Source organism: Sceloporus occidentalis, unplaced genomic scaffold, assembly GCF_023333645.1.
Source record: "Sceloporus occidentalis isolate IW3139 unplaced genomic scaffold, rSceOcc1.0.p SCAF_1, whole genome shotgun sequence".
Classification (NCBI taxonomy): Eukaryota; Metazoa; Chordata; class Lepidosauria; order Squamata; family Phrynosomatidae; genus Sceloporus; species Sceloporus occidentalis.
Genome location: NW_028316981.1, coordinates 697212 through 718876, shown reverse-complemented (window position 1 = coordinate 718876; position 21665 = coordinate 697212). Strand labels below are relative to the sequence as shown.

Below are 21665 nucleotides of genomic sequence, written 5' to 3'. Positions count from 1 at the left end.
ACCTTTTGCTGAAATGTTTTAGCTGCTGGAGCCCCCCTCGACATGGCGAACTACTAGCAAAGAACGGCGGGTGGGCAATAGAGATGCATCTGGTATGTTCCTGCAGCTGGATGCACAGCAATGAAATTAGCCTCCAGAGGAACCCTGGGACGTCCCAGAAAACGCCTGCCACCCCAATGAGCCCCTCAAAACTAGCTATTTTTTTAAAATGGCACAATTTTTGCACAATTTCTAGCAACCAGAACTCAACAGAAAGTGCACTGTCCAGGCGTAAAAAATACTGGCAGTCCAGAAAGAAAGTATCTGGTTTGCCTCTAAAGCCACTCTCATAATGGTTACAGGAAATGAAGTGCGTTCTCCATCTCCATTTTGAAACACAAGCGCACTTCCTGTCGCCATTTTGAGAGTCTGCAAAGGAAAATGGCAGTGTATGGGCTTACTCTGTGTGTGTGTGTGCCGGCTCAGGGGAACGTTATCTCTTGCCCTCAGTACTAGTTGAGTCTCCCTTATCAGAAACATATGCATACAAGATGCCTACCAAACATCAGGGATTGTCAAGGCTAGATTTAGGTCCCATCTGCAAGAGATCACATATGCAAATACAGGTTGAATCTCTATTATCCGAAATGTGTAGGACCAAAAGCGTTTTGGATTTCGGAGTTTTATGTATAAAATTATTAAAAATGCTGTGAATAAAATTACCTTCAGGTGTATAAGAAACCAATAAATTTCATGTTTAGACTTGGGTCCCATTGACATGATACTCAAAATCTGGGAAAAAAGTGGCAAAATCTGAAACACTTCTGGTCCCAAGCATTTTAGATAAAGGAGACTCAACCTGCATCATGGTTTAGCAGGCTTGAACCAGTAACACACCCAGCCACAGGATTAATTTTGGGGGAGGGGGGATTTTATTTAACATGTGGAAAAACCAAAAACATACAAAAAACATAGTAGTCCCTCCACATCTGCTGGGGTTAGGAGCAAATTTTTATTACCTGAGAGAATTCCTCTCTAGCAATATCTAGGTCCTCCAGACTATGGGCAAAATCTGCAGAATGCTGACCATAGAATTAAGCTGGAGGACCTAGAATCATAGAATTGTAGAGTTGGAAGAGACCACTAGGGCCATCCAGTCCAACCCCATCCTGCCATGCAGGAAATCCATATCAAAGCATCCCTGACAGATGGCCATCCAGACTCTGTTTAAAGACCTCCAAGGAAGGAGACTCTATCACCTTCCGAGGAAGTGCATTCCACTGTCGAACAGCCCTTACTGTCTGGAAGTTCCTCCTAATGTTGAGGTGGAATCTCTTTTCCTGTAGCTTGCATCCATTGTTCCGGGTTCTGTTCTCTGGAGCAGAAGAAAACAAGCTTGTTCCCTCCTCAATATGACATCCTTTCAAATATTTAAACAGCGCTATCATATCATCTCTTAACCTTCTTTTCTCCAGGCTAAACATCCCCAGCTCCCTAAGTCGTTCCTCATAGGACATGGTTTCCAGACCCTTCACCATTTTTGTCGCCCTCCTTTGGACACGCTCCAGTTTCTCAATGTCCTTTCTGAATTGTGGCGCCCAGAACTGGACACAATATTCTAGGTGGGGCCTGACCAGAGCAGAATACAGTGGCACTATTACTTCTCTTGATCTAGACACTATACTTCTATTGATGCAGCCTAGAATTGCATTGGCCTTTTTAGCTGCCGCATCACACCTGCAAATGCCTAGAGAAGTGTCCTCTCTAGGAATCACTTGATCCTGCAACTTCTGGCAGAGTTGCGCTGGAGGATCTAGAGATTCCTAGAGATAACATATTAATCAAATCTGAGAATAATCAAATCCACAAAAGTCCAAGCCACAAAGTGGAGGGTTGACTGGAAAGCCATGAGTGCTAATAAGGAATTCTTTCACTCATAGGAAACTATTTTGTTCAAGTATACTGGGGCAAAGGCACAGAATTATCCCAAGACCTGAGATAAATTCATTATTTTTATAAACACGTCCTTAAAGTTTCCATCTCAAGTTGAAACTCAAGACTCTGCAGCCTCTCCTAGTTTGTGCATTCTTACTTATTAATAACCTTCTCACTAATAATACAGGCCTACAAAACCGAGATTCTCCCCCCCCAAAAAAAAGTCTCGAAGGTTTTATAGGCATTTGGCAACCCATGAAATCCAAAATCCAAAAACTCAAATCCAAAAATGACTGCGGATTTGCTCCTATTTTCTCACAATCAATGAATGAATGAAACGTTCTTGCAAAGAAAAGCCCTGAAAAGAATAAAAAAGGGGTTAAGGTCTCCTCATAAGACTTTTGAAGACCTTTTAAATTGCTGATGACAAACAAAGAAACAAACAGTATCCTCCCAAAAGCACTAAAAGAAATCATATCGGCGCATCGGTGTCCACACTTAATCAAAGCCAGGTCACAACCAAATTGATAAAAATATCAAATTTATAGAAGAACTGTCTGGTGCTTTTCAAATTCAGCAACCCAAAACACATTAGAAACAGCTAGAATACTTGGATGGGTTTTTTCATCACAGGCCTGTAAAATTAATTTGATTGATCTACTATTTATTTATTCATTTATTTTATTGGATTTGATGGGATTCAAGGCAGTTACTAATGAATTCTGCCCTCAGGTCTCCTAACAGAAGTTTCCACTATGCTTCCTTCACTGTCACACTGCATTGTTGGTTCATGTTCAGCTTTTGGTCTACTAAGACTCTTAGATCCCTTTTGCATGTACTGTTGCCAAGCCAGGTGTCATCCATCCCATATCTGCGCATTTCGTTGTGTCTTCCTGCACGGCAGGTTTGGGTTGTATTGGATGAGGTCTCTTCCAATTCTAGGATTCAAAGTCAAGGCTTACACTAATTCATTTAATATGTCTCCTCAATCTAGGACTACAAATTCAGTTTAACTCTTCCAAAACGTGTGACTTGAAATTTCTGATGGCCCATGATAGAACTGCTTTCCCAAAAAAGTTATTTCCTCAACAGTATTTCACGGCCGCATGGATTTTTTGATGCATTTTATGGTTCCAGCTGTGACTGAAACACCTTCCGCACTCGGAGCACTGGTAGGGCTTCTCCCCCGTGTGAGTTCGTTGATGCGATTTAAGGTTCCCATTGTAACTGAAGCACTTTCCGCACTCAGAGCACTGGTATGGTTTCTCCCCTGTGTGGATCCTTCGGTGCAGCTTCAGCTTGGAGTTGAATCGGAAGCTCTTTCCGCACTCGGAGCACTGATAAGGTTTCTCCCCGGTGTGGATCCTCTGATGTGATTTGAGGTTTGAGCTCTGCCGGAAGCTTTTCCCACACTCTAAGCATATATGTCTTTTCTCTCCTGGGTGGATTCTTCCATGTTCGGTAAGGTAGAGCTGCTGAATGATGCTGCTCCCATGCTCCAAGGACTTCCAGTCCCCGATATTGTGAATAAGAGTGTCATTCCTTTCACGGTCTTTGCCGAGTAATGGGATTTCATGGATGTGGCTCCTCCGCTCAAACATCTTACTGTATTGCCTCACACCATCTGGAGAATTAAAAGAAATGTCTGATCAGGAAGGAACAGATCCTCAAACAGGAAAATAACCTCCAGTGATTTGCTATTTTGACCAAAACTTAAACATCCAGAGAATGTTACACATACCACCAAAAAGACCAATAAAAGGGTATGAGTGCAAATCATAGCCTGAACTTTCCCTAGAAGCAAAGATGACTAAACTGTCATACATTGGCCATCATCGCCATCATCATCATCATCATCATCATCCTCATCATCCCAACTTCCTCCCAGCATAGTGATTCAAGACGGCTAACAAAATTTAAAACAGTAGAAGTTACAGTCTTATACCGTACCCTTGTCAGTGTGAGAAAGCCTGGCAGCATAAAAATGTATTTAAAATATCATGAAATGGCTTTAAGAGGAAAAGATAATGATGATTGATAAAGTCTAAGGGTGCATCTCCACCAGTGTTGCCAATTTCTGAGGAATTCCCTGGAATCCAGGGAATTTAATTAATTTATTTCTGGAGATTTTGACTGAATAATAATAATAAATATTGAGGAATTCTGGGGATTTTGTAAAACATTCTGGGGACTACCTTCAAGGTTTGTTGGCAACACTGATCTCCACTGCAGAAGTAACACCGTTTGATACCATTTAATGCTATGGCATCCTGGGATCTGTAATTTGTTGCGGCACCAAAGCTCTCTGTATCAGGGGAGACTAAGTATCTCACAAAATGACAAATTGACACAACCTCTAAGAAGCAGACCTATAAACTAATTTGATAAGGATTGGATATTGATGATAGAATACATAAATTTTACTGCTGGCTTTCTCCTTCATGTCGATCCTATAGAATATATAAGTTGAAATGATAATATAAATATATATAAAAGCAAATATCAAAAATGAACTAACAAAGAACAATGTCCAGACAAGAATGATGACAGGATTAGATTATGGAGGTATAAAAATTAAATCAATGCAAAATTAGGTGATGAAATAGGGTGGAGGACAAGAATTTAGTTCAACGTCAACAAAATATGTCTATATCTATATCAATAGCTATAAAGGAACCAAGGCTATAACCAAGCATTAGAGGTTTAGGAAATCATTTTACTGTGTTCTGCAATTATGTTGTTGTTGTTTTTAATGATATTAATGTCATTATTTTTACGTGAAATATTGGTCTGTCTGAATAACGATAAATATAATAAATAATAAATAATAAATATTATACACAATAACAATAATAAATATATCGCAAAACAGCAACTACTATAAATCACAGGATTCCCTAGCAATGAGCCACGGCAGCTAAAGTGGTGTCGACATGCATTAAATTATGCAGTGCAGATGCAACCTGAATTCTCCCCTGGCCATTTCTCTGATCATTTGCTGGAGCATATTTGGGGAAAAGAATTCATCGACCAATACACCAGAACAAACATCTCCCCGCCCGAATGCCTGTACCTGTTGATATCTCTTCTTCTTCCTCCTCTTCCTCTGAGGTGTCTGCAAATGGATCATCCTCTTCCTCCTGCCAGGAGATGAAATCCGAGCTGTGATCCGGAGTCCCTTTTAGAAATGTGGAAAAGTAGACATTACTGCTGGCACTTCCAGCTCTAGAAAACATGGAAAGAAGGATGCAAAAATGGAAGGAAGGAAGGAAACAATGCCCTAGTGTCATCAGCAGCCTGTAGAACTCATAGGCATCTGAATCTGACCAGAGCTGTTTCAGCTGCATCTCTCTTAACTTTGGTGCTGGGTGTTATCAGTACGCTGATGACACCCAAATCTATTTCTCCGTATCTCGTTCATCGGCCTTGAATTCCGATGGCATCTCTTCTCTCAATGAATGTCTTCAAGCGGTAATGGGCTGGATGAGGAAAAACAGATTGAAACTGAATCCAGACAAGACGGAGGTGCTCATGGTAGCGGCCCCGAAACCAAGAATTGGGTTGCAACCTCCAGTCCTGGATGGGGTCACACTCTCCTCCAGCGACTGTGTTCGCAGTCTGGGGGTGCTTCTTGACTCGTCGCTCCTGATGACAAATCAGGTAAATGCGACAGTCAGGAGTGCCTGTTATCAGCTTTGGCTGATACGCCAGCTGTGCCCTTTTCTGGAAGTAAGGGATCTCGAGACGGTTGTGCACGCGCTGGTAACCTCACGCCTTGACTTCTGTAATGCACTCTACATGGGGCTACCCCTGTGCTTGACTCGGAAATTACAGCTGGTTCAAAACATGGCAGCCAGGCTTGTCTCAGGAACATCTAGGAGGGACCACATTACTCCGGTTTTGAGGTCCCTCCACTGGCTGCCTATCAGCTTCCGGGCCCAGTACAAGGTGTTGGTTATCACCTTTAAAGCCATAAATGGCTTGGGACTGCCTCCTCCCGTACAACCCTCCCCGCGCTCTCCGGTCCTCTGGGAAGAACTTACTACAGCCTTTAAAATCTAGGATAGCGGCGACCTCCCAGAGGGCGTTCTCTGCTGTCGCCCCCAAACTCTGGAACAACCTGCCGGATGAGATCCGTCAGATAACATCATTAGACAGCTTTAAAAAAGCGGTCAAGACGGATCTCTTCCGGCAGGCCTTTCCAGATTAACCATCCTGGCCCAGGTTCCCTGATTCCCTCATTCCTCCCGTGGCCCCATCTTAGTGATGGTTGAGGATCAACAGAGGGATATCAGGGTTTTTAGTTTTTAATTGTTGTTTTTATGCATTGATATTGTGTTTATAATATGTTATACTATTTAATACTGTCTTAAGGGGGGGAGGGATAAAGTGTTTTTAATTGTTATATTTTATATTTTACTGTTGTCAACCGCCCGGATTGGTTTGCCATAGGGCGGTATACATATTATTATTATTATTATTATTATTATTATTATTATTATTATTATCTTTGTTAAGCATGGTGAAACGTCAGCACCCATCAAGCCCTCTGAGGAGAGACTTACGGAGCTGGGGATGTTTAGCCTGAAAAGAAAGTTAGGAGATGACATGACAGCCCTGTTAAATATTTGAAGGGGCATCATATTGAGGATGGAGCAAGCTTATTTTCTGATGCTCCAGAGAACAGGAAATCAAAGAATCATGGTTGGAAGATGACCTGAAGGGCCATTCAGTCCCTTGGATATGGAGCAAATATGGAGCAGTGGGTTCAAACCCCAGATGACCATCTGTCGGGAGTGCTGGATTGTGTCTGCATGGCAGAAGAGTTGGACTCAATGGTCCTTTGGGTCCCTTCCTAGGATTCTAGGATTAGGAAGAACTTGATGATAATAGCTTTCCAACAGTGGAAGAGTGCCTTAGAGAGTAGTGGAGCCTCCTTCTTTGGAGGTTTTTAAACAGAGACCATTTTTAAACAGATCTTACAATCAGGAAGTTCTTTGTAATGGAAGTAGACCATAGTTGCGATGGAGGACCTCCAGATGCCTAAAGAGATGGTCTCTGTAGGCATGAAGAGGCAGCCTCCTGCTGGAAACTGACCTGAAGTCACACAGAAGGACCTCCAGATGCCTAGAGAGACCTTTCCCATCCTGGATGCTTGTAAGTGAAACTGCAATTAACATCCTGGAGATATGGGTGTTGTAGTCCATCATTTGAGTAAAGCAATAAAATAAAATTGTAAAAACTTTATTTACGGTTAACAGTACATTCTGAGAGCATTGACCAACCACAGTTGTCCCCAATGACAGCCCCCACAGTGCACTGATAACAAAAATCATCTGTAGGTCCTCTGCGAGGAGAAATGTGGGCTTGAAAATAATCACAGAATAATAGAATTGGAAGAGACCAAATTACAGAAAGACACACCAAAAGCACCCCCAAGAGATGGCCATTCAGCCTCTGTTTAAAAGCCTCCAAAAGAGACTCCATCACCCTCCAAGCCTGTGTCTTCTACTGTTGACCAGCTCTAATGGTCTAAAGAAATAGGTGACGCTCAGAACTGCTGAGCCAAAGGGAAAAGGGGACCTTACCTAGGGAGACCAGAGTCCTGTAACTGTCTTCTGTGACCTCTCCCTGCAGAGTCTTCTGTCTTGGATCCACCAGATTCCATTCTTCCTCTATGGAACTCACAACCACCTCCTCGCAGGTCAAGGGACTCTGAAAGAAGAGAAAGGACAGGTTCTGCTCAGTGATAGTTTATGACTCAAAACTGATAGCAAACAATGGGATGGATGGAGGTTGGATTTCATCCATCCAAAACTTCATTAGTTACAGATCCATAGATCTGGAAGCGACCTCCCCCAAGGACCATCCAGTCCAATACATTCTGTTATGCAGGAAGACACAATCAAAGCACCCCCAACAGATGACCATCCAGTCCCTCTTTGAAAACCTCCAAAGGAGATTCTCAGAGTGTAGTGGAGTCTCTTTCCTTGGAGGTCTTTAAGCAGAGGCTGGATGGCCATCTGTCGGGGATGCTTTGATTGAGAGATCCTGCAGGGCAGAATGGGGTTGGACTGGATGGCCCTTATAGTCTCTTCCAACTCTATGATTCTATAATTCTCTACCAAACTTTGAAAGACCATCTTCCACTGTCTAACAGCTTTTACTGTCAGGAAGTTCTGCCTAATATTGAGGTGGAATCTCCTTTCCTATAGTGTGCACCCATTCCTCCATGTCCTATTCTCTGGAGCAGCAGCAAATAAGTTTGCTCCCACCTCAGTATGATACCCCTACCCTATAACCTGTGAACCTTGTCTTTCCTGGCCTAAACATATCCTGCTCCCTAAGCCACTCTTCACAGGGCTTGGTGGTTTCCAGACATTCCCCCATTTTGGTCACCCTCCTCTGGACATTTTGTGTCACCCGAAATGTAACTCTGGTAACCTTCTTACTATTGCCCTCCCACCCGCAGCAGGAAAAGCCACACAGATCGCCCAACAGACAACAGACACAACAGGTTTCACCACAACTAACATCTTTTTTTATTGAACATTATTATAAAATATTTTTATTTCTCACTGAATATTTTTAATGAACATAAAAAGCAACATAGAACTCTCCAAACAACCCAAAGCCCTCTCTGAACATCCCCGTAGTGGTAACAAGGTCCGAACAAGTACTAAGGGTTTTCACACCGCACTGCATCTTCTCCAGTCCAGAAGTATTCTGCGAGCGCATCCCGCACAGCCTCCCCTTCTTGTGTTTTCTGTTCCTCACGGTTCACTATCGGTGCCCCTGAGGTGTCCCGCACGTACTCCCCCAACTGATGAGGAATGATATCCAGAATTTTTCCCTTGGTCTCGCATATATTATGCAAGCTCACACATGCGGCGATGACTGAGGGGACATTCTTTTCGGCCACCTCCAATGAAGCAGTCAGGCATTTCCAACGGGCTTTCAATCGGGCAAATGCCCTTTTCACTACATTCTGGGCACGACTCAGATGCTTGTTAAAGAGTGCCTGTTTTTCAGTTAGGGTACCCTCGTATGGCTTCATCAGCCACTTTCGGATGGGGTAGTCACTGTCTGACAGGAGCAGTGGTCCGACCTGCTGGCCCAACACAGTAATGGTTGGGTTTCCTGGGACAAAAGTCCCTGCCTCCATGGCCTTGTAAATTGCCGAGTTCCTGATGATGTGTGAATCGTGATCCTGGTCACTCCAGCCAATCTCCACATCTAGAAAGCGTCCAGTGTGGTCAGCAGTCGCTTGAAGCAGGACAGGGTAAGTGTGCTTATGGATGATAAACTCCCCTCCTTGTCTCACCGGCAAAAGGATTTGGCAATGGCATCCATCCACTGCCCCCACCACCTGCGGGAATCCCAATTCAGAGAACCCTTCCATGATCTGTGTGGGAAGCAAAGTGGGAACGGGAAGGAAAAAGACAATTAATACAGTTATAGGCATGTACCTCCCTACAGGTGAAATTGAAAAACATAAAATCTCTAAGGAAAAGAACAGCTAAAGTTAGGAGTTATAAAATGTCACACTGTCTATGAAAATTTACCTGAAAAACTTTGTGTATAGTAGTTGTGAATTCTGTATTCTATGATACGCACACAGACACACGTCAGTCATGACTACAATCGGTCACGACTAGATAATCCTGTTACCTTTACGTATACCTTCATGTATATGTGCGTATAAAAGTCTGTATATGGTATATATTTCACAGATCTGCATATGGTATATATTTCAAATATACCGTATACAGTGGGCCCTTGGCATCCACTGGGGTTTGCTTCCAGAAGCCCTGTGGATACCAATATCCATGGATGCTCAAGTCCCATTAAATACAGTGACATAGTAAAATTGTGACTCTTACATAAAATGGCAAAATCAAGGTTTGCTTTTTTGGCATTTATATATATTTTCAAGCTGTGGCTGTTTGAATCTGTGGATAAAAAACAATCCATGGATATGGCAGGCTGACTGTAATATAATCAAATCAATAAAATAATACATCAAAGATACAAGGAAAAGAACCAATGCCTTGTGAGGAGACCTGCAGTTTCTTGGAAAGCAAAAGTCTTTTTGAAGGCAAGAAACTGGGATGAATTCAATCTCCAACAGTGTAAGTGTCCTTCAAGAGACAAATGACTGAAGCAAATGTCTTGATAGGAAAGAATTAAGTCAGGCTGGTTTCGTCAATGACAGTTCACAACTACTTGCAGCCAAAGGCCTTTTGACAACAAGTCTTCATCAATGACTGGAATATTTTTTTAGAATTTCCTTATCAGAAAAGAATCAATGAATGTGAAGAGTAATCCACAGATATTCTCCTGCTTTCAGTCTTTTTATGTTATATTCCATGTATTGTTTTACTGAGATGCTTATATTATTATATGGTGAGAGTTTTAGTGGTGCAGTGGTTAAATGTCTGTAGCCACTAGTTCATTACCAGCCAAGGGATCAGGGCTGACTCAGTCTTGCATCCTTCCACAGGTTTCTAAAATGAGTACCCAGCTTGTTGGGGGCAATTGGCTTACACATTGTACACTGTTTAGGAAGTGCTTAAGTGTACAGATAAGCAGTATAGATATGTACTCGCTACTGGTATATCTGGAAGTTATTTAAAAACACAAACACACACACATATATGTATACAAACCAGTTTTTCATACAAATGTTCATAGATAGTGTGAGATTTTATAAATCCTAACTTTAGCTGTCCTTTTCCACATCCCTCCATACATATGGTACATGTGATTACACAATCTATTGACATTGCATTCAAGAATGGGGGCAGAAATGACAATCCATGATTAGATCAGGGAGCAGAAATGACAATCAATGCAGAGATTGGGGGCAGAAATGACAATCAATGCGCAGATCATGGGAGCAGATCAGGGGGCAGAAATGGCAATCCATGCACAGATCAGGGTAAACATAACAGAAAGGAATTGCATTAACAGCAATACATACCTCCTGAACATTTCCCAGGAAAATGGTGCGGGGCAGAAGAACCATTTCCATTGACAGTATGACCTCCATGAAAATGTTTGAAACTGTGGACCGGCCAACTCCAAACTGCTGAGCCACACGTCGACACGAACACCGGTTCGCAAGCACCCATAGGGTGATTGCGAGTCTTTCCTCTACAGGAATGGCCCGCCTCATGATAGTGTCTTGCTTCTGCACTTTTGGACGAAGCAGCTCCACTATCTGGAAAAACGTGTTGCGGGACATTCGGAACACGTTGTACCACTCTTCGTCCGACCACGCCGTCGTGACAAAGTTGTTCCACCAGTCCCGGCTTCTTACGCACACCCACGTACGAGGAGCCTGTCCAGGCCCACGAGGAATCTCGAGCACAGCCGGATTGACTGAATTGAGGCTAGCAGCCCACTGCAAAGCCAGAGCACGGTGTCGCATGTACTCTCGATGACGTTTTTCTATGGTTCTTTGGCGTTGCATTCTGCGCCTGCGATAGAATATGTCCAGCGCATCACGCACCGCGATAGTGGTTTTCAGCAAGGTAATCACTGCCAAGCACACCTCCAATGTGGTCTTCATTCCTGCAATCTCCAATCCCTGACTGCAAGCGACAATGACCTGTTAAGGCAATGGCGGTTGCATAATGTGTGCAGGATAACTTAAAACTGCAGCATGCCTGCCCATTCATACAAAGCAGCTAATGGGAATGCTGATGGGTGGGAAACAAAAGGTGACTGGCATGATGGAATTTTTTAAAAGGTGTGAATATAGTTGTGTGGAGGAAAATATTGCAAGGTATACAGTATAACATTCAAAGGATCTCCCTTTTGCATCACTGTGAGTTTGAAAAGGGGAATGTGCATCTGTTCACTCCGATATCACTGGAATGAATGTGGCATTCACTAGGTCACTATGAAGCAGGAAAATGTGCTGCAACAAGATGGGTGAACATTTTTCTGTCAGTGTAGACAAGCCCTTACTCTCTGGAGCAGCAGAAAACAAGCTTGCTCCATCCTCAATATAATAGCCCTTCCAATATTTAAGCATGGCTAACATGGCACTCTCAACTTTCTCTTCCCCAGGTTGAACATCCCCAGATCCCTCAGCAGCTCCGCATAGGGCTTGGTGGTTTCCAGACCTTCCACCATTTTGGTTGCCCTCTTCTGGACACGCTTCAGCTTGTCCTCATCCTTCTTGAATTGTGATGCCCAGAGCTGGACACAATATGTCAGGGAAGATCTGGGCAAAGCAGAATACAGTGGCAATATTATTTCCCTCAGCCAGGACTCTAGACTCCTACAGATGCAGTCTAAAATAGAATTGGCCTTTTTAGCTGCCACATCACACTGTACTCATGTTCAGCTTGTAGTCTACTAAGACTCCTAGATTCCTTTCACATGTACTGTTGTCAAGCTAGGTGCTCCCTATATATGAACCTTCCATTTCTACTGCTAAATGTAGTACCTTACATTTCTCCCTTTTGAAATTCATTTTGTTAGTTATGGCCCAGTGTTCTAATCTATTAAGGTGATTTTGAATTTTGATCCTGTCCTCTGGGGTATTACCTACCTCTCCTAATTGGCGTCATCTCCAAATCTGATAAGCATGCCCCCATTCTATTATCCATCATTCATATAGATGTTGAATAGTGCTGCATCCCATGTATGCAAATTCTTGTTACAGTAGAGCCTTTTCTTTCAGGAATTTGAAGATTTACATAGGATAAACCCCATCCCTTATCCTTGATGATTCTTCCCCCACCTGATCAAACTGTGCAGCGAGTGTATCTATTCCACCCGAAAGGGAAGACAGCCGAGAAGGAACATCCAGGGTCATTTCGCTGTCTCCGACCTGCATCCCATTTCCTGTTAGAAAAACAGAAGGCGATGCATTTTAGAATGTGTATATTAGCTCCCTAAGAACAGCAAATTATTTTAGTCATTTATATTGAGCCCTTTTCCTAATATTGGGACTCAAGGGCGGTTGTTGTTAATTTCCATCAAGTCAACTTCGTGAGTCCTTGTCATCAGTACCAAAACACTCTCAGTAGCTTTGCTCAGGGACTATAAACCCAGGGATGTGGCTTCCACAGTAACAGCAGTAGGAGTCGTCGTCATCATCATCATCAAGGGCATATGGCCTGCGGGGGGGGGGGGGGGGGGGGGCGCTTATGGCCCACCAAAGGATTTTGGATGGCCTATGAAGATGTTGAACAACTTCAAGGCTCCTCTGCTGCTCAACCTTCTGAGGAGAGGGCTATGTGAAGGAGGAGGAAGAAGGGCAGATATTTGCCTTACAAACCTCCTCTGCTGCTTAGCTTTCTCCTAAGGGAAAGTCCAGCTGAAGGAGGAGGAGGATGGGCAAACACTTGCCCTGCAGGCCTCCTCCGCCATCTGGCTTTCTCCTGAGGAAAAGGACTGGTGGCAGTGGTGGAGGAAGGCGAGTGAACACTCACCTGCAAGGTTCTTTTGCTGCATGGCTTTTTCCTGAGGGCAGTGGAGGAGGAAGAGGGGCAGAAGCTAGCCCTACATTGCTGCTCAGCCTTCTCTGGAAGAGAAGGCTGAATGGAGGAGGAGGAAGGGCAAGGCTCCTCCACCACTCAGCTTTCAACAGAGGAAATGGCTGGACAGTGGAAGAGGAGGATGAAATTAATATTAATAATTATTAATTCATTAATATTTAATTAAAACCTATCTGCGACCCAAAGAAGTTTAGCCTCTTTTAATTCTGGCCCTTTCCTACTGCCAAGTTGTGTAGGTTTGGGATCCCGGGAGTCCAAAACATCTAGAAAGGCAGATTTTGGGAATAACTGGTATAGACTTTAAAGACCCAACAATCCTGCCAACCTCAGAAGAAGAAGAGAGTGTTCTACCAAGGCTCTGATGGTTTCTTATATGCCACCAACTGGAACAGCTGTCATATGCATATAACAGTTATCCCATGGATATAGACAAGCCACTGTTAACCACTGCAATATTGCTGGAGTGCAAGGATACCTCCCAAGAACTTTTCATGTCTACTGGCTACTAATTGCATTGGGGATCCCTACCTAGGGAGGAAAAATGCCCATAATTCTCCTGTGTGACTTCCTCGTAGAGAGCCCTCTGGCCCGGGTCCAGCAGCATCCACTCTTCCTCTGTGAAATGCACCGTCACCTCCTCCAGGGTCACTGGAAACTGGCCAAAGGAAGAAACAAATGGTTTGAACAGGGAGGTCATACAATTAAGAGAAGTAAAAATGGTGATTTGGTGAGAAATGAGATCCTTTCTTAAGACGTTTCATCTTAAACAGCTGTGAAGCACAGAGAGAGAAAAAGAAACAAAGAGGGAGGATCCTTTCATTTGCAGAAAGATTTGTCCAGGACAAATCCCTAACTCTTTTTATAAAAAACATTGGGGCTTTCCAGACTGGTGCTTTGCACCGGCCTGGATACATGCTAGGGTTGCCCAAGGGCAGTGCCACCGCACGCCCCGCAACCCTAGCATGTCACGGTGGCGTGATAATGGCGGCGCCCTGTATACACATAACCACAAATTATTACATTACCAATAACCTGTCTAATTAAAAATAATAATTGTAAGCCGCTCTGATAGCCTTTAGTGCTGAAGGGCAGGGTATAAATACATAAAATAATTAAATAAATGCTAGATTTCTTATCACTTATAATATCCACAAATGATTTCCAATTATTTTTTAAAAAATCTTCAATTGGCATATCCTTTAGAAGTAACATGAATCCGTTCCTCCCTTATTGGCTCTTTGGTCTGTTTATTTTTCCTGCTGTTGTTATATATCGAAGAAGCAATTCCTCTCCAGTTTTTTCTCCACAATGCCCAGCAAAAATATTTCCCTTCACATTACAAAGTCTACCTTTAGATTATTTTGGATGAGCCTATCAATTTTAGAGTAGTAAACCTTTTGCCTCCTTATGAGTCCACCACATCGGAAAAAGGACATGCCAGTTTGGCATAGTGGTTTGAGCACTGGGCTAAACTCTGGAGACCAGGGTTTGATTTGCCGCTTGGAGTGCAAGGATACCAACCCCCTGGGTGACCTTGGGCAAACCACACCACACTCTCTCAGCCTCACAGGAAGGCCATGGCAAACCCCCTCTGACTAAACTTGCCAAGAAAAACCCATGACAGGTTCTCCTTAGGGTCGCCCTAAGTGGGAAACAACTTGAAGGCAAACAGCACAACACACAACCTTGTCTTGACATCCCCAACTCTGGTTTGACTCATGCTGAGGCATTTCCAGCAGCTTATTTGGAGTTAGAGACCTTCTGCACATCATCTTCAGCCCAACTTTTATCTCTGTTTAACCTTTTCCTACCTGATCCGACTGAACAGCAAGTGATTTGAGTTCGCCATAGAGAGAAGATGGCCGCAAAGGAACCTCCAGCGATATTGTGTTCTGTCTGACTATCCTTCCATGCCCTGCAAGAAAAACAGAAAGATCGCTGTTATCTATATCACCTTTTTAGCTTAACATAACTTTATGTATACTCAGGTTGAAGCTACATTGGCCAGAATGCATTGATAGCAGCCTGGAGTATTCTGGCCCTGAAGCAGTCCCTGTTAAGTGAGCACTCTGGAGTGATGCCATACGGCTGTCTACCGTTGTTCTGTTTGGCAACACCACACCATTGGCATGGAGCAAAAACAGGGCACCCAGTGTTGATCAGATGGCTGGGCACCTTGTTGTGACCTCAGAGGGAGTGATTCGTGCCAGCTATGTAAACAGCCACCTGACATTGCTTCAGAGCACTCTGGATTTTCTTGTAAGAGCTGGAGTGAATGGTGAGTATAATAATAATAATAATAATAATAATAATAATAATAATTCTTATCCTCCTGCCCTCATGGATCAAGGTGAGGAACAACAATAAATCAACAATGAACAATATCCATTGCAATACATTAATTAAAACAAGCAACAGTTTAAAAGGATAAATAAGACACATACAATTCAAAACAGTCCACATTTAAAATTCAACATCTAAATTCACAATTTAAAAATAGTCTGAATAAGCCTGCTGGAAAAGACTGGCATTCAATGCTCTTTTAAATTCAGACAGTGTTTTCAGCTGTTGAATCTCTTCTGGCAGTCATTCCACAATTTGGGGGCAGCTGATGGAAAGTGACAGTCACCAAACTAGTCCTGTTGTTGGTGTTAACTGTCTTTGAGTCGATCTCGACCCATGGTGACCCTGCTGTGAGTGCGCAGGGTGGATTATATGGGAGGAGACAAGTCTTTAGATAATTGGGATGAAACCATATAGAACTTTAATGCAGAGACTGCTTGGATTGACTGCTGAGCTGCTCTTCTGATGTGAACACAGTTTGCAGTTGACTCTTTTGGCCCTGCAGTTGACAAGCCCTTAGTTGAGTAACAGAGATCCTAAGAAATCTCTTAGTGAATTGAGAAGATGCATATTGGGATACCAACGAGGGTTTCTGATGCACACTGTGACCAATGTGCATCAGTGCCCAATGCACATTGGGGTGGGATGCACTATGCCCCCTTACCTGGCAAAGTGGCACCTGCATCTCCTTCTTGCACAATCCACTTGAACAGGGGCTTTTGTGCAACATTTGGCAGTATCTTCTCTGTCACAGGGAAATCTGGAATGGCTTCATCCTTGACCTGGGAAAGAGGCAAAGACCCCAAGAAAGCAGGAGGAAGAGAATTAGGCAATGGGACAAGCAAAGTGTTCTAAATGGTAACCAGTTACAGAGTTGGAAGAGACCATTGTCAAATAGCCCTTACTGTCAGGAAAGTCCTTCCTAATGTTGAGCTGGAATCTCTTTTCCTGTAGCTTGCATCCATTGTCCAGGTCCTGTTCTCTGGAGCAGCAGAAAACAAGCATGCTCCCTCCTCAACATGACATTCAGATCAGGTGGGAAAAATCTTCTGAGTGTTCCCAAGACTAGATTTGTATCAACGGCGCAAAGGGCATTTTCTGTTGCGGCCCGGCAATCTTGGAACGATCTCCCTGAGGAGCTCCGCTTAGCCCCCTCCCTGGAGTCGTTCAAGAAGAACCTGAAGACTCATTTATTCTGTCAAGCCTTCCCTCACATGTCCTGATTGTTTTTCCCCTATGTATCGTGGATTGTATTGTATTGTATTTTTAGATTGATTAGTAATTTTTAACTGTTTTTATGATGGATTTTAATGATGTATAACTATGTTTGGTTTTATCTGGGGTATCTTTCATTGTTAAACTTGTTCTCTTTTGTTTTTGTTTTGTTTTGTTTTTTAATTTGTATTGTATTGTATCTGTACTGTTTGTAAACCACCATGATCGTAGGAACGGCGGTATAGAAATAAAATTTCAATCAATCAATCAATCCCTTCAATTATTTAAACAGGGCTACCATACCACCTCTTAACCTCTTTTCCAGGCTAAACATATCCAGCTCCCTAGGTCCTCACAGGGCTTGGTGGTTTCCAGACCTTTCACCATTTTGGATGTGTTACAGCTGTAATTTCAGGCTTCATTCAGTGCCAATACCTGACACTCAAAAATCATATAAGTTAAGTTTTATTGACTGTAAACTGATGCAGCCAGGGGTCTACAGCAGAGGAAAACACCCAGGTCCTTGAGCTGTTGGGTTCCAATATCCCCCTTTGCAAGTGGTAGAACCAGCTCCCTTAAACCACAGATTCTACCCAAATCAGCCTAGGGCCTGTATGCCAGATCCCAAAGATGGATCAGGGTTAGGAAGCTAGGTACATTTAGCCTGCAAGAGAGATGGTAAAGGGGTGACATGATAGACTTGTTTAAATGTTTGAAGGAAAGTCTTATTGGCGATGAAGCAAGCTTGTTTTCTGCTGATCCAGAGAATAGGACCAAGAACAATGGATGCAAGCTACAACATTAGGAAGAACAGCTGGACGATAAGAGCCATTTGACAGTGGAAGACACTCCTTTAGAGGGTGGTGGAGTCTCCTTTGGAGGTTTTTAAACAGAGACTGGATGCTCATCTGTGAAAGAGTGCTTTGAATGTGTATTCCTGCATGGCAGAAGGATGGCCCTTGGGATACCTTCCAACTCTAGGATTCTATGATTTCAGTGTGTGTACATGCCCCTTACAACAGTGCCTAGCAGATGACTTTTTGGGTTTATTCTTGGCATCTTGGCCAAAGGTGAACAGCTCTCTGGTGGCATCAAAGTCTTGTATTTTGTGATCAGTGCAAACGTTCCTCCTAATGTTTAACCTACAAACAAAGTAGACAGCTTGTGGTGTATGATTACAAAAGGATAATCAAACACAATGGCTGATTGCAGGGTGCATTGACACTGCAGAGATTATGCCTACTTTAAGTGCTGTAGTGCCATCCTATGGAATCCTGGGATATATAGTTAAATCCCTGTAATCTCAGCCTCGGAGGATGAGGTAAACCCTCTTTGAACAAATCTTGCCAAGAAAATCCTATGAAAAATTAGCCTTAGGGATGCCACGAGTTGGAAACAATTTGAAGGCACCCCAGAACAAGCTTTAGGTGTATAGGACCCCCTTGGAAACATTTTTAGCAATGTGGTACTACCTGAAGGAAATGCTCTCACCTGGTTTTTGTGCTCTGCTTGGCTCAGGAGGAAGCCTTCTGCGAGGGCCACTGCTTGGGCGCTGGTCTCTGCCCCGCATTCCCGAACCCAGTTCCCTATCTCCGGGGGGAGGACAGACAGAAATTGCTCTAGCAACACCAGGTCCAACATCTGGGCCTTGGTGCGTTTGTCCGGCTCCAACCACTGGCAGCAAAGGCTGTGGAGCTGACTGCAAATCCTTCGAGGTCCCTCCTTGTCCTGGTAACTAAACTCCCTGAAGTTCCGGCGTTGACTCTCGGAGCTGGTGGCGTCCCCGATGACCATCTTCTCCGTGGTCCTTTCCCAGGATCCTCTGCTGTTCTGAGCTGGGAAAACAAGTGGGTGGCTGTGCCCTCTCTCCGGACCAGAAGCTTTTTGATTTTCCATCTTCGATCTCTGTTCTCCCTCAAACAAGACCATTGGGAGTCAAACCCAATGCGACGATTGTGTCTCCTGCAATCGTTATCTATATCTTCCTTGAGACAATAAGAAGGGCTGTCAGGAATAAGTAGAAAGAAAGAGAAGAATCCTGTCTTGCAAATGTCTCATTTGTGCACTCTAAATGCATCTAATGAACTTCTACTAGCTGATTCTTTTTCTTACAACTGTGCCTGGCTGATCCTAGAATCCTAGAGGTGGAAGGACCCCAAGGGCCATCCAGTCCAACCCCCTTCTGCCTTGCAGGAAGACACAATCAGCCTCTGCTTAAAGACTTCCAAGGAAGGAGACTCCACCATTCTCCATTGAGAGAGTTTGTTCCACTGTCGAACAGCCCTTACTGTCAGGAAATTCTTCCTAATGTTGAGGTGGAATCCCTTTTCTTGGAGCTTGCACCCATTATTCCTGATCTTGTTCTTTGGAGCAGTAGAAATTAAGCTTGCTCCATCCTCAATGTGACATCCCTTCAAATATTTAAACAGGGCTATCATATCACCTCTTAATTGTCTCTTCTCCAGGCTAAACATCCCCAGCTCCCAGACCCTTCACCACTTTAGTCACCCTCCAGCTTCTCATCCTTTTTGAATTGTGGTGCCCAGAACTGGACACAGTATTCCAGTTTAGGCCTGACTAAGGCAGAATACAGTGACACTATTACTTCCCTAGATCTAGATACTATACTTCTATTGATGCAGCCTAAAATCACATTGGCCTTTTTAGCTGCTCCATCACACTATTGACTCATGTTCAACTTGTGGCCTGCTAGGACTCCTAGATCCCTTTCAGATGAAGATTTCTTATGCCAGGTGTCCGCCATCCTATATCTATGTATTTCATTTTTTCTGTCCAAGTGCAGTACCTTACATTTCTCCCTGTTTCTCCTATTTAAGTTTTGATAGAAAGTCTGGTCATGCTTACAGCTGTGAATTACACATCCACCCTTATGTACACTGTGAGGCCCAAGTACTTGATCCAGAGAGGAATCTTAAGGGGAGAAGGGACAAGGTGAGGGACAGTCACACTCTCTCAGCCCGAGGAAGGCTGAACAAATCTTGCCAAGAAACCCCCATGATAAGTTCGCCGTAAGTGGGAAACAACTTGAAGGTACGCAGCAACTATTTGACAAGCGCATAACTGGAGGCCAGTCTGGAGAGGGGAATCTGTTGTAATTTTGTTGTTGTTGTGTGCTTCAAGTAGTTTCTGACTTATGGTGATCCTGAAATGAACATATCTTGAAATTTTCTTGGCCAGATTTGTTCAGAGCAGGTTTGCCTTTGCCTTCCCCTGAGGCTGAGTGTGTGTGACCTGCCTAAGGTCACTTGTTTTTTAAAAACACAATTGTTGTTCTTAAATACAGTGTGTCCGCATCATATAAGGGCACCTTTTATGCAGCTTTCAGCATGCCACGCTGCACATCATGCATGAGCTCTATTATTTTCAATGGGACTCAAGCATATGCGCTATTTGTTTTACATGGAGGGGTCTGGAATGGTTCCCCCACGTAAAACAAGGGTGCACTGTATACACTTGCCCCTCCACATTCGCTCCTCCAGTGCAACTCTATGGTTAACTTCAAGCAGAAATTATCTGGAGGAAAATTAGAAATGCACCCACATTGTAAAAAATAATTTAGTTTGGCACCAATTTTAATTGGCATGGCTCTGTCCTATGAAATCCAGGGATTTGCAGTTTGATGAATGCACCTGTCCTCTTGGGCAGAGATGGCTAAAAAAAGACCTTGCAAAACTACATATCCCCAGGACCCTTCAGGATGGGGCTACAGATCCCTTAGGATGGCATTACAGCACTTAAACGTAGAACGTAGAACCCAACTGCATTGTTTCCACAGTGTAGATGCACCCATTGAAAGGCCAAAGACCTTGCAAAACTACAAATCCCCAGCGTCCCATAGGATGGAGTTATGGCATTTCTAAGTGGGGTCAAACTGCAATATCTCCACAGTGTGGATGCACCCAGAGAAAGACCAAAGACTTTGCAAAACTGCAAATCCCCAGGGTCCCATAGGATGGAGCTACAGCACTGAAGAGTGGGGCCAAATTGCATTATTCCTAGAGTGCAGATCCATCCCCTGGTTATTAACTAGACAAAGAAACCTTTGGGATGCTCAGCCAGAGAGCATCTTCAGGGCCTCTCCAAAAACTACCCTACATCCCAGGGTTCCAACCCCTACTATAGACTCCCCTGGCATTGTGCCTCCTTTGCATGGGTGCAGGGGGGGATCCTAGACCCCTTGCCTTTAATACAAACCCTAACCCTCACCTTGCAATCCCTCCACCCCCTCCCCTGCAATGCACTTTGCACTCACCACCAGCTCCCTGGCAGAAGAATGCATTTGCAAACAGAGAGGTTTGCAAAACCCAGAAAGGAAGTGGGTGTTTCCTTGCCCTTCTAGGCATCCAGACTCAATCCCTCCAGGAAAGGGGGGGGAGAGGGGGAAGGCGGGGCTTGCAGGCATTCCTAGAGAGTCACTTCCTCCCCCCATTTTACCTTTTTGCAGTGACAGAGAGAGAGATTTTTTTTTTGCAAAAACTGGGAGAAGGAAAGGAGATCACACCCTTTTGCAGAGATAATTTTGAATTCACACACCTTTCATACATGCTTTTCATGGATTTGGGGGACTCTGGGGTTTTTGCATGCCCACCCTTTGCAAGGATTTGGGGTCCCATGCATTGCAGGCTTTTGTGGGGACATGAGATTTGTAATCACACA

General features: G+C 43.8%; 1 protein-coding gene across 1 annotated transcript in view; it reads right to left on the bottom strand.

Moving 5' to 3' along the window:
• Window positions 1-21338, bottom strand: part of LOC149320299 (uncharacterized) — a 55829-nt gene extending 34491 nt beyond the window's left edge. Inside the window, exons 1-11 of the mRNA XM_089499440.1 lie at window positions 21262-21338; window positions 18480-18973; window positions 16438-16555; window positions 15242-15345; window positions 13959-14085; window positions 12671-12774; window positions 10898-11527; window positions 8595-9319; window positions 7503-7627; window positions 4988-5278; window positions 3015-3538 (exon numbers count right to left, since the gene is read on the bottom strand). Coding sequence (XP_089355566.1) covers window positions 3015-3538; window positions 4988-5278; window positions 7503-7627; window positions 8595-9319; window positions 10898-11527; window positions 12671-12774; window positions 13959-14085; window positions 15242-15345; window positions 16438-16555; window positions 18480-18917 — 3186 coding nt within the window. The 5' untranslated portion in view covers window positions 18918-18973; window positions 21262-21338. The remainder of the gene's footprint in view (window positions 1-3014; window positions 3539-4987; window positions 5279-7502; window positions 7628-8594; window positions 9320-10897; window positions 11528-12670; window positions 12775-13958; window positions 14086-15241; window positions 15346-16437; window positions 16556-18479; window positions 18974-21261) is intronic.
• Between the last annotated feature and the right edge of the window lie 327 nt (window positions 21339-21665).